Source organism: Microtus pennsylvanicus, chromosome 21 (genome assembly GCF_037038515.1).
Source record: "Microtus pennsylvanicus isolate mMicPen1 chromosome 21, mMicPen1.hap1, whole genome shotgun sequence".
Classification (NCBI taxonomy): Eukaryota; Metazoa; Chordata; class Mammalia; order Rodentia; family Cricetidae; genus Microtus; species Microtus pennsylvanicus.
The window spans coordinates 17,956,525-17,972,693 of record NC_134599.1 but is presented as its reverse complement, the minus strand read 5'-3'; the positions used below and the strand labels follow the sequence as shown (position 1 = coordinate 17,972,693).

General features: G+C 52.2%; 1 protein-coding gene and 1 long non-coding RNA gene across 3 annotated transcripts in view; one reads left to right on the top strand and one right to left on the bottom strand.

Annotated features, from left to right (window-relative positions):
* The window catches only part of Kcnk3 (potassium two pore domain channel subfamily K member 3), a 36,707-nt gene extending 34,686 nt beyond the window's left edge, over positions 1-2,021 (bottom strand). Inside the window, exon 1 of the mRNA XM_075955060.1 lies at positions 1,526-2,021. Coding sequence (XP_075811175.1) covers positions 1,526-1,808 — 283 coding nt within the window. The 5' untranslated portion in view covers positions 1,809-2,021. The remainder of the gene's footprint in view (positions 1-1,525) is intronic.
* LOC142839144 (uncharacterized) lies at positions 1,593-15,622 on the top strand. 2 transcript variants are annotated; one of them, XR_012908701.1, is made up of 6 exons: positions 1,595-1,754; positions 2,919-3,064; positions 7,268-7,346; positions 10,172-10,267; positions 11,296-11,687; positions 14,095-15,622. It is a non-coding gene; the product is annotated as an uncharacterized LOC142839144 (long non-coding RNA). The 2 variants fall into 2 exon arrangements; XR_012908702.1 differs by lacking the exon at positions 2,919-3,064 and having other exon boundaries at positions 1,593-1,754; positions 11,491-15,622.
* Positions 15,623-16,169: the final 547 nt, after the last annotated feature.

Below are 16,169 nucleotides of genomic sequence, written 5' to 3'. Positions count from 1 at the left end.
CACTAACTGGGGAACTGGTGTGGGAAGACAGAGAGAGGCATACACAGGTCCGCTCTGATTTACAGACAGCTAACCTGCTGTGAAATCCTGGGCCAGTGGCAGCGGGATGTGGAGGGAAGGGGCCTTAGACCGAACCTGCTCTTTGGGTAGTGTCTGGGTGTTCCTCTCTCTGCAGTTGAAGAGCGCCCGAGCCTCAGAATGGAATTCTGCAGTGGGTAAGACAGTGTCCAGCTCTGTCTTTAACCCGCTTCCACTCCTGTTGACTCCCAGGAAAACACTGCCATCTTCTAATGGGTTTTGCCAAATGGCAATGAGCCCCTGGGAGTTCAGCCAAGGCAGGGGGTGGGGGTCAGGATGAGAAGGAGAGGGGAAGATGGAGGAACCAGCTCCTGGAGGCATCCCAGTGGCTTTGGGGGAAGGTGGGTTCCCAATCTTCGAGTCTAAGCACGTCGGGGCTGGGAAGAGCCCTTGACATCATTTTGGCCAACCTCTACGTGTTGGGACTTGAGCCCAAGATTCAGGCAGGAGAAGGGACTTGCCCAAGGTCGGTCATGGAGAGGGTTAGCCATGGATCTGGACTGCAAGCCCAGGGTCCTGGGGATGGTTAAGGTGTGTGATCCTGGCTGGGTGCTGACACCTCAACAGCTTGGTGAAGGGCCTGGCTGGAGATGCCTTTTCTGACAGACATCTATTTGTGTTCTCTCTCTCTCTCTCTCTCTCTCTCTCTCTCTCTCTCTCTCTCTCTCTCTGTGTGTGTGTGTGTGTGTACCTGTGTGTCATGTTCTCAGAGGATCTGGATGTGCGGGTAGCCTCCTACAGGATGATCTGCCCTGGCCTTGGAAAAGAAGTGGAGCCATTCCTGTGGGGTGACTGTTTCTCTGGGACACCGGGAAGAAACCTAACAGGACCGAATCTGGCTTTCAGCCCCTACTCTGCTGCCCTCAGAGAATTACAGGCCCTGTCTGGTGCGGCCCAAACTCGTGGAGGTGGACACACTCACACACCCACACCCACACCCACACGGACATACGCACCCCACCCCCCTCCCCAGCAGCACTCAGTCGCGGGTAGAGAGTGGCCCGTGTGTCGCGGAGTGCAGCGTTCCGGCATCTACGTGCCTCCCCACAGCCCAGCAGGTGTGGACACCCGGGTGCCTAAACCCAACGTCAGGGACACGGAGGAGTGGCACGCTGGGTTCACTCTAGGTGCCCAGCCCCAGGGCCTAGCCCGGCCACACCCCTCCTCCCGAGCCTCGGGCCGGCTGCTCCTGTCCCTCTCACACACTTGAGTCCCCTGGGGTCTTCGCACAGCCCGGCAGGGCCAAGTTAGGGCTAGCCGGGCTGGAGATAGGTCGGAGTCAGGGGTCCCCCAGCAAAGCAGACACGCCAGTTGAGCCCCGGCCGCTGAGAGCGCGCGGGTTCGGCGGCCCGCCCAGCTCCGCAGGGACCCCCCAACCGCGGGCGGCTCCCCAGCATTCCCAGGTCCCCGCCCCCGTCCCCTCCGGCGCGGCGGTGAGTGTAGTTACCGATGGTGGTGATGACGGTGATGGCGAAGTAAAAGGAACCGGCGAAGCGCCACTGCACGCCGGCCTTGTGCGGCTTGAGGCGCAGCACGACGCGCTCCAGCTCCTCGTAGCCGCCCTCGCTGAGGTTGTAGCGCGCCCGCAGCTCCAGCTGCCGCAGCTCCAGCCGCTGCCGCTCGATCATCTCCGGCTCCGACTCCAGCGCGTCGAATACCGCGGCGCCCACCAGCAGGTAGGTGAAGGTGCACACGATGAGAGCCAACGTGCGCACATTCTGCCGCTTCATCGTCCCTCCCGGGTTGTCGCCGGCCCCCCGGCGTCTCCGGCCCGCGCCCCGGCCCCGGCCGCCGCCGCTGCTGCTGCCCCGGAGGCGGCCTGGGGCATGGCTGCGCTCGCGGATCTCCACGCCGGGCACCAGCTCCGCACTCCGGGGCCGCCGCCGCCGCCGCCGCTGCCGGCCGCCGCGGAGCTGTCCCTTCAGCACCACCCACCGCCCTCCTCCGCCCGCCCCCGCGCCCGCCCCCAGGCCGCCAGCCGCCACCTCCCGCCTGCCCTCCCGCCCAGCCAAATAAGGACTGGGGAGCCGCGCCGAGGGCGGGGAGGGAAGGGGGAGCGAGCGGGAGAACCCGGGCAGGACAGAGGCGGGAGAGAGAGAGGGAGAACGAGAGAGGAGTGGGGGGGGGAGCAAGATAGGAGAGGGAGGGAGGGGAGGAGAGAGAGAGAGAGAGAGAGAGAGAGAGAGAGAGAGAGAGAGAGAGAGAGAGAGAGAGAGAGAGAGAGAGAGAGAGAGGAGACCGAGATCCAGCCCGCCAGCTCCAGAGAAAACTAGGCAGGAAAACAGATAACTACAGGGAAGGGAGAGGACTGAGGGCTGAGGGCAGGGGTGTGTGTTGTGTGTGTGTGTGTGTGTGTGTGTGTGTGTGTGTGTGTGTGTGATGGAGGAGACAAACCAGAGGTCCACACAGACACAGGAAAAGGGGGATCTGGCAGAAAAGATGCAAAGAGAGGGACAGACTGAGGCAGGGGAACTTGGAAAGCCGGAGACACAAATGTCGTGAAAAGGGGCAGAAAGAGGAGAGAGAAGAGCGATGGAGAAATCGCCTTCCTCTACCCTTTGCCCCAGTTACGGTTCTGAGAATGGAGGGGACCTTGGGCGCTACTGGCCCACTCCTTAGCACATGGATGAGGAAACTGAGGCATAGGAGGTGAAGTGACACAGGGCACACTGGTGATAGGACTGGGGCTCAGTCAACCCCCTCCCCACCCAGGTCACAGTTCCTTCCCTGTGTTCCAGCCCCTGGCTTATCTTAACTGACAAGATTTGCTGTGGCCCAGGGTACATGTGAGCCAAGACTCAAGGGGAAGCCTTCTCTCTTGACACAGAGTTCCTTCCCAGGTTAACACCAAGCACTGGCGACTGGCTGAGGCCACCTGCCCCGTCTTGATTATCTATGGCTCTGGTCCTGCCCCAGCATGACAGGCAGGACTTGGGCTGGGCGGCATAGAAAACACAGGATACCATCTCAAGGCACAGAGGAGCAGGTGAGGATCCAGCTGAAATTGGGGCCGGGGGTGGGTTTCCAGACCTAATGACTCACTGACATTCTGGAGAAACTGGGACAGGGGTCCCTCTGCCTCTATTTATTCATTTGTCAACATGGCGGGGGGGGGTCTGTGGAGATTAAGAGGGAACCCAACCAGCAGTGGGAACCTGGGCAAAGTGTTACTGCCCCACTTGGAGCCTCATGTCCTTATCTCTTCCATGAGTTGTCATGGCAGATGATCCCTGGGGCCTTACTCAGCTCCAAACAGCTCCGGACATGGATGGGCTGAGAGAGCAGAATGATTGGAATGCAAATCCCAGTGCCAAGGAGGGTCAAACAGCCCTTCACGGGACCCTGGCATAGGCCACATAGAGAGACATGGAAGAGGCCCAAACCCCGTGGCTGGGGAGGTAGCAAGCAAGGGAGGGCACCATCTGCCACGTTCTGGGCTGGGATGTCACTGCCAGACACCACTCTGTATCCAAAAGCCCTCAGAAGAGCTAACAGCCCGTTCATTCCACAAGGATGCATTCTTGTGTCTTTCGAAGTACGCCACACTCACAATCCTAAGCTTTACCTTGGCCCTCAAAAGTGGGTCTGCTTTTACGTAGGACTGTTTTATAGATGGGAAAACTGAGGCTGAAGGCAATGCAATCACTTAGGGTCACTGAGCTGAGAAGAGACTTCCACCTCTTTGTTTCTCAAGCTCACACTCTTCTCCTTAAGTTCTTGAGTGTCGTTTCTTTTTCCTTCTCTAAAATGGGTTTGATCATCATGTACTAGTCTCCTGAGCAGTTAGCTTTAAGCAATCAAAGAAAACCATATGTGTGTGAGGAAAAACTTGAAGTTCTTTGGTGACCTTTACTCTCTTAAGACTCGGGTGTCTGGACCACAGACTGACAGAGAGGACCTTGAATTAAAAGCGCCCATGTCCCCTCTCGCATGAAGGAAGGGCTTCAACTCTTTGGTAAAACAAACTGTTTTCCCTTGGCCTTGGATGCAGCCTGTTGGGTATTTCTGTCCCTGGCATTCTTTGGCTGCAGGAAGAAAAGTCATGCCCTTCTCAGCTTCCCATGGGTGGGGTACAAATTCAGCTCAGTGTGCTCTTGATGTGCTGGTTTCCGGTCAAAATCACCCCAGAAACCAGTTCTGCCACAGCCTGCCTGAATGTGCAAGCTACTCCCTAGAGCTGGGCTTCGGAAGGAATGCTGTCCGGGTTTTCCCACTTCTGACTGCCAGCCTTCGACTGCTATACAAATGAAAGGCGATATCATTACGTGAAAAAGCGTCAGGACAGGGGAAAAGCCGTCTTTGGGGCAGAGCACTTATTAATTTTGATGGAGCTTGTTCTCACTGTGGCTCTTGAGAACTCGAAGGACTCTTAGAGACCATCTCGCTCAGCCTTCTTGTGTTCCAGATTAGGAAACGGAGGCTTGGGCAGGAAGGACAGTAGTGAAGGACCTGCCGTGAGTAGGATGGCAGCTTGTGCGGCATCCATTATGGATGGGACCGACCACCTACATGTCATGCCCTGAGTTTCAGAGGACAGCTTGGGTCTGCCCATCCATCCTGTTCCTTGTGGAGAGAGGATTGCGATGGAGGCACTTGCTGTCAACAGTCAAAGTTTTTGGTTAGCCCCTGGGACAGCAGGGATGACCCCACCCATCTTCTTCCTGGTGACCTGGGTTGGGCTGTACCAAAGACTTGACAGCATTGCTTGGTTCCTTCTGTACAGGACCCTTGGACCTGTCCATGTCCACCCAAAGTCGACCCAAAGTCTGTCTGTGTTTACTGCAGCATGAGAGGTCAGCCACTCCCTTGCCTGCTCCTTGAGTTTTATATCCCTAAGTGGAGGGTTTGGACCAGAAAACGTCAACATGCCTTTCACTTATAACATCCCATGACCTTCCCGGCCTGATTGCATCTGTTTACTTGGGCCTCTTGAGAATTGGGCAAAAAGGGAATAGCCACTTCTTTGAAGACAAGTTTCTGAGGAAAGAGACAGCAACAAGGTTAGGGTAAATTGTTTGGACTTTGTCATTCCCTGTCATGCTTTATTGTGTACTAAACATTAGACAGAGTCATTTCCAGCTGAACATGCTACTCCATCCGTCCGTAATCTCTGAACACATTTGTGTCCTCTCATGTTTCACGAGACTCCAAGGGCTCCAGGGCTCCCATCAGTTGGGATGCTGGTACCTCCTTGCCTCTTCCACCTTCTTATGCCATCCAGCTTAGGCTTTAAGACCCAACCCAAAGGCTACTATCTCCATGAAACACTTCCCAGTCCCACGCCCATAAGAAAAACCAGCTACTTTGACAAGGGTCCTGTACTTTGTGCCTCTATGGACTTCTGAGCTTCAATTCCTCTTGCCAAGTAGATATCTGCACTGTGACTTCCCTATTGACTTGATATGTTTTCCTGGGTAGAGAACCTTTTACAGTACTGTTCTTCCCATAATGCTTTGTATATCAAAGACACACTACACATTTCCTTAGTTCCTTGGGACACAAGCCAAGACCCAGAACAGTCCTGTCTCTGCTGGATTTGCAGGCAGATTGAGTGATAAAGAGACTCAGACAGTAGAGTCTGGGACAGAAAAACCTCAGCATCCTGCTTCCATGCCTTCAGACAAGATGCTTCTCAAACTGGAGCAAGTCTTGCCAGGGAAGAGAAGGGCAAAGACAGAGTCAAGTGTCTGAAGGGCTAAGGAGCATGCTGCATAGCATGAGGCCTGGGTCATGATGCTAATGCTCCTGGGTGAACTGGGGGAAGCTTTGTGGCCTCTCCGCCTCAGTTTCTATTTCTGAGAAATAAAGCATTAGCTGTGACCCAATGATGCTCTTGTTCACTTTACAATGATCAGGTATGTGAACCTGAGGGATGGAGGCACAGAGATGCTCCATTCCATTACTTCTGATTCCGGCTACATGGACAGTTAGGTTGGAGACCAAGGGAGGACCAGGGAGATAAGCAGTGGAGATGCTGACCTGGAGTCAGACAAACCTGGTTCAAGGCCTGACCCATCAGTTATGAGCTAGTACAGAGCCTTGGGGGAAGTTCTAGTTCATTTGTCTAGACCAGACTGTAAGTTAGAGCAGGATAGGGACAAGCCTTCCCCCAACTCCTTATAGGCGTGGGCTTTAGCTTTTTAGCACAACAGTCGAGACAGAGAAGGTACTTTGAAAACTTTCCTTGAGCCCTTCTTGCTGGCTCCAATCACCTGGGTGGGTTGGTGTGACCTGGGGTTTCACAGAAGCAAGCAGAGGCAGGGGAAGGGGTCTAGAGTCATCTCAGTATCAGCCAGGGAAGGCCTGAGTAGTGAGGGGGGCAGGGTTCAGGACAAAGGCAGAAAAACAGGGATCGCTACTACAGGGTGCCGCACCAAAGTCATAGCCCTGGACGGCGGGTTGTGGGTGTGACTGAGGGGTTTCTTGGTGTATCTCCGGAGGCAGTGAAGTGGGGGATTAACTTGACTTTCTAGAGCATAACTGGTCCCACGGCAACGGCTTGCATTTGTCAAGAGCCACTGTTTGTTTAACATCTCAAGCCCAAGTCAAACACAAAAGGCAAGTGTTAGCAAAGCCGGGCTCTGTGGGCTGTTGGGGTGGAACTGGGCTGGGAAGCTGAACACCTGGCTCTCTCAGTCCTGCTCTAGCTGGATTGTGTGGCCTAGGGAAAACGGCTACCTCGATCTGGGATGATGAGGGCTCAGACTCAAAGGGTGCAAAATCCTAGCTCCTAGTCAGAGTGAGGACCAACTGGTCTCAGAAACCCTACCAGGGATCTCAGGCTTGCACCTGACCACCATTTGCATAAATATTAGGTCCTCACCCTAAACTTCCTGTCCCATGTCTGGTTGTCCCCATTCCCCCACTAGAGAGCCCTCCTTTCTCTGTCTGTGTGCTGCCTGCAGTGAGCATTCTCATCTGTGGGTGCTTCAGGGTATGCTGGGAGCTGTGGCTAGGACCCATACCCAGAAGTGGTCACAGTGTATCCACAACCCTCCCCAAGTGTTCCTAAATCCTGCTGCTTGTCCTCAGCAGGCTATCTTGGTTTCTCTTCTCCCTGGCAGTGTGGGAGCTTGCCCACTTCCTCCCCAGCTTTGCTATTACTCACTTTCTGATTGCAATGTCGTTTCCAGGCCTCCCTATTTTCTCCATAGCCTCCTCCTTTTCTCTCTTTTCCTTTCTTCTTTAGATCTTCTGCATCCTCACAGTTGAAGCAGGGACAGAGGATGGACTCAGCCATTACTGTGATCTCAGGCAGACGACAACATGTAAGACCCAGAGAAAAACAGTGACTCTTCTCCAGCCTGCCATATGTGAGCATGAGCATGCATGTGTGCATGTGTGTGCAGGAGCTTGTGAGCCTTACTCTTTCAGTCTCTGTGCTGGTCCCCTCCCCATCCTCTATCTTCTAAGCCCTCACATTTTCCACTCTACCCATTCTCTTTCCTGTAATTAAATTACATAATCAAAGCCAGAGAAATGCTTAGATCTCTAGTACCTATGTAGAAACCGAGACTAGACAAGGGGCATGAATACCCTAAACACCTTAAAGCACACAGGACCAGAGCTGGGACTCATGCCCAGCTCTCCTGGCTGCCCTATCTATAACCACAAGATAAGTTCCTGTACTTACCACTTTCATTGCAAGAATCAAGTCCCCAGATTGTCTTCCGGAGAGATCCAAGAGTGGCCATGGCCCATCTTTCCGGACAAACACACAGCCGCTGAAGAAAAGAAAGGCCGGAGATGTCGTCAACAGCTCACAAATCTTGAAATCCTTCTTTGCAGGTTTATGGCTTCTGAGAAGCAGAGGCAGCCTGTTCTCAGCACCAAACACAATAATTATAATAGCACTAGCAATGATTAATCAGCCAGTGTGTATTGAGTGGTGCTGGGCAGGCAGGGCGTTCGTGTGTGTGTGTGTGTGTGTGTGTGTGTGTGTGTGTGATGGCAAGGGAAGGCTGTGGGTGTCTTTATCCTTAATGGAAGAGGTTGAAGTGCCATCATAGCCCTTGTTGGAAGTGTCATGTTGAGGAGAATCTGGGACTGTCCAAGACCACAGTTGTTCTGGCTCAGACAGGATCCGGAGTTGTACAGGCCTATCCGCCGAGCTCCAGACTGCATTGGAAGCAAAGAATTGACAAACAAGAGCAGGTTCCAGGCCTGTCAAACAGATTAATGAGAGGCCTTTCCAGAATGATGTTCATGGCACAAGGGAGAGGACTTGGGATGTTCAGCCTAGAGAAAGATACAGGGGCCGTGTGAGCTGTCACCCCAGGAGGGATTAGCTTTGTCCTGTGGGGTCAAGAAGGGACCAGTGATCCGTGGAATAATGCAACCAACAATCAACACAGCATAAGATGGAGTGTTCTCCAGGCCTCCCAGGAAGGCACAGACTACCGGGCATGGTGATGCCCGTGTCAAGACCTCATGGTCAAGAGGGCATGTAAACATAGTCTAATTGATCATTTTAGAAGCATTCTTGGAGCTAGTATCATGCCTGGCACATAGTATGTCTATAAGAAATGAGTGTATTTGGTTCAGGGTCTATACTAGATTTACGTGGGTTCAGTCTAACATTTCTGGAGCAGTCTGTCTACGCCAGGCTCTTTCTCCCTCCAGCCTGGAATGCTGTAACTCCCTGGCTCCCAGCCTTCAGAAGGGTTGCTCTGGGCTTCTTGCTGCTGAATCTCCTCAGTGATGTTTTCTCTTGACTACCCCCAAACCAAAGCCCACCCACAACCACCCCACGTGCTGCCACCTGCAGAGGTCCAACATGCAATATGCCCAGTAGCCCTAGGGCTTCAGCAAAGGAAATGGGCCTGTGGCAGGCTAATTACTGGGAGCTGATTCTATTAAGTAGATAGCTCGCTCCCAGCAAAGCAATTACACCTAATCAGCCCCTTGCAGCAGCCCAATGGGACAGCCGTGTGAGCCAGACACACGTGTGAGCAGGGACACCAAAGCAGCCTGGGAACAAGCCTGGCAGGATCTTCTGAGGCCAGGGATGCTCCCAAAGTGGTCTCAGGTTACCTTGAGGCCCAGGCACTGCAGCACTGTGTGTGTGTGTGTGTGTGTGGACTCAAAGCCCTGAGCCGAGACTGAGCTCTGTTACAGAGGAGCTGAATTTCACCCAAGGGAGCACATCTCAAACTTGTGCCTTACGTTCCGCATGTGTCAAATGAACGGATCAGACTAGAGAGGGCCCATTCCAAGCCTGAACCTCTACTCGGTTAGATTCTCATCTAGATTAGAGCTTTTTGAAAGAAACCTGTTTGGTGAGTTAGACAGCTCAGTCAGTAAATCTCTTGCTTTGCAGGCACAAGGACCTGAGTTCTAGCCCCACAACCTATATTAACAAAACCCAGCAGGATAGTGCACGTTTATAATTCCAGGGCTGGGGAGGTGGAGATAAATAGATCTTTGGGCTTCACTGGCCAGCTAGTTTAGCCTACTGAGTGAGGTCCAAGCCAGTGAGAGACCCCGTCTCCACTTAGTGAGGTCCAGGCCAGTGAGAGACCTTTTCTCAAAACAAAAACAATAAACAAATGGACAGTGTTGAGAAAATGAATGACAATAAAAGATGTCCTCTGGCCTCTACATGAGCATGGTGCACACACACACACACACACACACACACACACACACACACACTTTCTATTTCTTTCTCTCTCAAAATATTCAAACATCGGAATGCATATTCAGAATTCAGTTATTTATTTAGGCTATGTTTTAAGATTTTACTTACTTTTATCTTACGTGTGTGAGCTTTTGTCTGCATGTATGTATGTATATACACCACATGTGTTTGTGCGTGATACAGAAGAAAGTGTTGGATCCAGAAGAACGTGTTGACATTTAAATGGTTGTGAACTGCAGTGTAGGTGCTGGGAACCAAACCTGGGTATTCTACAATAGCAGCATACGCTTTTAACTGCTGAGCCATTTATCCAGCCCTGTCAGACCAGGTTTTCAAAAAGAGATGGAATATTATATATTTAGAATATATAGATATTCTATTTGTATTCATATTTTTATCTAGAAATTTTATGAAATGAGTTTTCCCCAAAACACCCTTGATTTTTTTTTAAAGCCACAATTTGATGACACCTGGGTCCCAGATTCATCAAGAAAGTAGAATTAAGTTCGAGTATGAAGAAGCCATGGGGAAGGATTCTGGAAGTGAAGGGTAAGCAAGATGGAGCACAAGGGAGATGCTGGCCATCCACTGGCTATCTTTCCACTGGTTCACCCAGCGCTTTCCTTTCCCTATGGAAAAATTCCCTTTGAGAGGATTTGGATATTATCGGGATGATGAGGAGGGAGTTTTCAAAACGTCTGTCCCTTCTGGCACTGAAGTTCTGGGACTCTGAGCTCGTACCAAGTTATGGCGTGACCCAAACACAACAGATGAGCTGACCAGCAGAAACTGGGGGGCGGGGGGCGGGAGGCAAGTAATCTCTGTGGGGAGCCTTTGGGGAAGATGCCCTTAGCCCTGGGGTCTGGGGCTGCTCTCCTGCGTTAGTTCCTCTGCCCTGATGATGGTCATAATTATAGTTTTGGGAGCAGGCCTTGCAGGAGCAGACCATGGGGCCACCTGGCTTCCCGTTTCTTCTGGCCTTGGTGATCTCAGATGACTGGTGCTCATGCAATTAGACAAGGGCCTTGGTCTGTCCTCTGAGAGGAACTCACCGGCTTATCAGCAGCCAATGTCCTTGTGAGGCCACAAGTGGTCCTTGAGTATTTCCAGTGGAGAGAGTGGGGAAAAGCAACCTTGGCTGGGGTCGGGCCTAAGGAGAGCTGGTTCCCTTGGATGGGACTGAAGGGAGATGAGGGAGAATGTGGCAGGCTGCATCAGGTTTGGGCTTGCTGCTCCTCAGCAGCTGCTCACCACTTTCCAAGACAGTGGCTGTGAAGAGGATCCCACTTTGTTCCCATCTGCTTCCACGGTGACAGACACGAAGGCCAGCCTGAGAGGCGGTGGTACCTCCAGTGCAGCTAGGAAAAGCTTGACTGCTACCTGGAGGCTGGTGAACAGAGAAGGGGCGCCACACATTGAGAGCACAGCCTTCTGGGCTCTATCTAATCCCCAGAGTGATCTCACGCCCCACCCCCTTCACCTTACCAGGTCTCCCTGAAGGCTATTTGCTGTCATTCCTTTTTTTTTTTTTTGTCTTTCTGCTAAGTGTCTGGGTCTCTTTCTTGTCTTCATACCAGAAACACGCGATACCAGGTACATACAAGCATCTGCTTAGTGCTCCTGACCATACAGGACTGGGAGCACTCCTGCTCTCTAAAGGAAGACGCAGAGGCTCCTCCAGGAGCAACTTCTTAGTTCTTACGGGGAGCCAGGATTCAATCCTCGATCAGGCTGGCCCTAACTTTTCCTTCTCGGTCATGCTCCCTCACTAGAAAATGACTGAGGGCAGAGCCAGGCAGCAACGGGGGAATCAGAACAGAAGGCGCTGCTAAGGCTGGGCTGGCGTACAGCTAGAGCTCAGGAAAACGCTGTCACATGGATGAATGAGGAGCTCTGAATGGAAGGCGCTGGGCAGTTTCGGGGACTCGGCATCTGGATTTGCCATGGATGGACAGATGCTCCACTTCAGGTGGGAAGCAGGTCCAAGGTCTGGTGATGCTGGCTCACAAGGGAGCTTGGAGAGAAGACTATCAGAGAACAGCTCTCGACCCATTGAAAGTGGAGATGAGGAAGGGGGGGTAGAGCTATCCTGGCACAGCGCTCGGGCACCCGGCCCAGGCAGGGACTCAGAAGGTCTCCGTGTCTGTACAGAAGCCAAAGGATATTGTTGGGGCTTTGAGCTGGTGCCTGGAGGAAGACTGGTGCACCCAGGGCCCTCAGTGACCTGAAGGGGACCGGCCCATCCCACCCATTTGGACCAAGGCTACCTTGAAGAGGGAGGCACAAGGTGGGGGTGGGGGAAGACCCAGACCATGAGTTGCGTAGATCTCTGCTTGTCCAGAGATGGTGTGGTCCAGTGAGCCCGTGGAAACCACAGCGTGTCAGGGAGATGGAGGTCAGCTGGGAGGCAGCGCTCAGGCAGAAGGGCACAACACCATCAGGGAGATGGAAAAAGTGATGTCGTTAAGGAACAATGTGAGCCAAAGGAATGAGCTGTAACTGGCTGGATCTGAAAGGACAAGTGGGAGAACGGCTGCCAGACGCCCATGGGTGTCTGATGATGGCCTGCCACTACCCTTGGGAAGGGGCTGAGCCTCAGCCCCAAGGCTTAGATGGTCCTTCTCAGCCTCTAAAAGCAGGCCCTCTACCCCTTGGTCTGTTAATCGATGCATGATAAATCGAGTCTCAGCAGACCTGTCCAGAGTGCACGGCCCTGATTCTCCAGAGAAGATTCAATTGCGCAGCAGGAGGCTAAAGGGTATGAGTTCTTGGTTCTGCAGGGTGGTCTGAGTCCTCCCTCTACCCAGCATCCGAGAGGAGAATTCTTCCACGGAGAATGAGACAAGGAAGCCACTGACTTCAGGCCTCTGCTCCCTCCTTTGATAAGAGCTGTGAAGACCAAGCCAACCCTCCAGCTCAAAAGCTAGCCCGAGGCTGAGGAGATCTGTCTGCGAGAGGACTCCTGGGAGTGGTGGGTTGTGGGAGGCCCGAGCAGGAGGCTCATAGTGCTGAGAAGTTTAGAACCTATTATGAGTGGTGAAGGGAAGGTGTGGGGTGGAGCCTGAGCTGACCCAAAGTCTCCCCTAATAAACGGCGAGGAAACAGAAGCCTAGAGTGGGCCAGGTTAATATGACCCTAGCACGCGGATTTCACTGAGCTCAGCTCCCACTTTTGTTTCTTCATAAGAGAAATCTTTGCACAGCAGAGAAAAGGGGGCTCCCATGACGGTCAGAGTGCCCAGTTAGAGCAGAAACCTGCCTGGACTTTGGCAGTCTGGAGAAGCCAGAACATGCTTGTTCGTTGGAGTCAGTTTCTGGGACCATGATTACCATGGATTGGGGCCCCTGTGAAGTGTAACATCTTCATGGGGAGGGAGGGGTTCTCACCTGGTATGTGGGGACAAAGGAGTTTGTAGGTTTGAGGGAGTGGGGCTGTAAAAGGTAGCTGAACTCCAATGGCTCAACTGGGGGAGACAAACGGCCACCCAAGGTGTCTGTCCATCTGCCCATGGGACTGACAGAAGTGTGCAGACTTCCTTCTTCACAGGAGAAAGATGACTTACTCAGACAGTAGATGAAATGGCCGTGCCTTGTCATAGTCCCTATAATACTCTGTGGTCTCTCTCCCCTCTGCACACCTGGAGGTCCTTACAGAAAGTTGTGGTTGTCTCTCAGCTACCAGGACAGGCCTCTCTAATGGTTCCCCTTATCAATCCTGTCTTGCCACCAGGGTCTGAGCCTTTTGTCTCTTGAGCCAGGCCAGTTATCTTTCCAACAGGAGGGAGAAGGACAGAAAGAGACACTTCTGGACAAAATCGGAGACAGAGCAGGGAACTGAGGCATGGAACTGGCCTGAGCCTAGGCCAGGTTCCGGGCATCCCCGTTCTCAGGTCTGCAATGCTGGGCTCTAAAGCTGCAGGGGAAGGCAGCAGGCCGAGAATCATTGCTCTGTGTCTTAAGCTCCCAGCTGGAACTAGGAACACCAAATCCTCTTTGAATAAAACAGAAAAGGGATTAATAAAAATCAAGACATTAACCTCGTGAAACCGGACCCCCTCATTCCCACATAGAGATTAACTTCTTCCCCCAAGCTTTTTTTTTTTCATTTCTATAAACATCTTAATTCATGCGGACATCACAGCCAGCCTGGATTACAGTTGGATGGAGAGGTGAATGAACTTGTCTCAGACACACACACAGACACACACACACACACCTGGAGCAGGGGAAAGGACAGTGAAGGAGATGCTGAAGAGCCAGGGTTTATTTCCAGAGTTCACTTTCCTCATCTATAAATGGAGTAGTTAGCTTATACTTCCATTTTGTTCCCTCTGGGAACTCTGATGGTCCATTTCCTCAAAGTACTCTCTGCTGCAGAAAAGTCCACTCTCACCCATACCCGTGGCGGCACACCATGTCAACAAAGGTTCACTTCATCCCCAGCTCTGGATGCTATTCTCCTTTCTAGACCACAGGTTCCAGAAAGATGGGGACAAGCTGCCAGGGACAGGTATTGGTGAGTAAATGGACAGATAGTTCTGGAAATTGCTCTGTGAGTACACCTGGAATGGGGTTCAGGGTCTTGCTTGAAATAGAGTCACTCTCCTCTTGAGGTGAGGAACACCTGGCCTTTCTGGAATGTTCTCCCTATTCCCTCCTGACTTCCAAGAGATTCTCAAAGCCTCATTTCTTTTGAAACCTTCCTTCGCCTTGCCAGCAGCGTCACCCCAATCAAGCAACAGATTTTCGATGCACGTTTTCAGTTCTTCCTCCCACCTTCATCTGACAAGTCCAATCATTCCCATCCCTTGATTATGTTTTGGTTGGAGGCTGCAGCCAGCTGCAGTTATTCTCAACTCTGGGTGGCAGTGAAGAGGAGGGTCATTATGGGGGAGTCTTGCCTCAGTGGAGAGCAAGAGACAGGCGCTGGGTTCCTCCACGGTTCGGGGGCTGGGGTAGAGGTGGAACTCTTACAGGGGTCGAGCTCTGGTTGGGTCAAAGGTCAGGGAACTTTCATTTTGGTCAGCAGGCCTCAAAGTACGCTCAGAGACCAGCATCCCCTGAGGGGTTCTGTGGAAGAGAGAAGCCCAGGCTCAGTTATGTTTGGGGAGCTCAGCTGTTCTCAGCCTTTGATTGCAAGCTGCAGAAGTCAACTCTCCTAATTTAAGCTCAGAAATGATTTATTCCGAAGACCTTAGATAGTTCAAAGAACCTTCTGTAGGAACAGGAAGCCAAGGTCAGAAAGGAAGCAGCCAGAAGCAACATTCAAGGTCACATAGTAGGACTGATCCTAGGAAGGCTCCATTGCCCTACAGACACTTTTGCTTGGGCCACCAGCTCCGTCAGCACCGGTACGGCCTCTGTACCCACCACTACTGCCACCACTTCTGAAGATAGGCTGCCATGGCCGCCATTTTTGTGTAACACTTTCTGCAGGGGCCCTCCTTTTTCTGCACTTGTTTCTTCTGGGGGAAGGCAACTTACTGGTGGAGTGAAGTCATGGACCTGGCCCCTACATTCAAGAGAAGCTGGGGCAATGAATTGATCTTTCCAGCTCCTGTACCTGAAGGCAACCCCTGCCTCCGAACATGGGAGACATCTTCAAGCATGAGTGTGGTGGTTTGGATGAGAATGACCCACATGGACTCATAGGCTTGAAGAGTTGGTCCCCAGTTGGTCAAACTGTTTGGGAGGAATCGGGAGGTTTGACCTGGTTGGAAGAGGTGTGTCACTGGGGTCGCGTTTCAAAAGCCATGTGCTATACCAGTTGAACTTTGTGTTTCCTGTGTGCGAACTGAGACTGAGCCGCTGCTCTAACTATCTGCTTTCTTGCTGCCGCAGCTCTGCCGTCTTGGACTCTAACCCTCTGGAACTGTAAATCCGAAATAAACTCTTCCTTCTGTGATTTGCCTTGGCTCTGGTGTTTTCTCGTAGCAATAAAAACCAACTATTTGGCCAAGGAGAGTGTGTGCTGGGTGGCCCAAAAGGATGAAGAACAGGCCCGGGGAAATGGCTCAGTTGGCAAAGTACTTGCCTTGGAAGCGTGAAGAACTGAGTTCAACCCCAAGTTCCATGTAAGGCTTGGAAGCACGTATGTGCAAACACACTTCCGGGGAGGTGGAGGTAGCTGGACCCTGAGGCTCACAAGTAACCTATTTTGTTTTTGGAGCTTCAGGCCAATAAGAGACCCCGTGTATTAATAGGAAGAAAATGTATGGCATCTGAAGAATGACATTTAAGACCTCCATACACACTCATGCTCACACAAAGAATACATATTCACCACACCTGGACCCTAGACATCTTCTTTGGGAACTCAAAGTGCCGTGGGATAGGGCTTTTCGACCTCAGTCAGCACCGCTGGTTTTCCAGACTGCTTGTTTCTTGGTTGTAGGCTAGCCTACATGTTATGAGGTTAGCAACTTCCTGTACTCTACTTCCTGCTGGTTGTT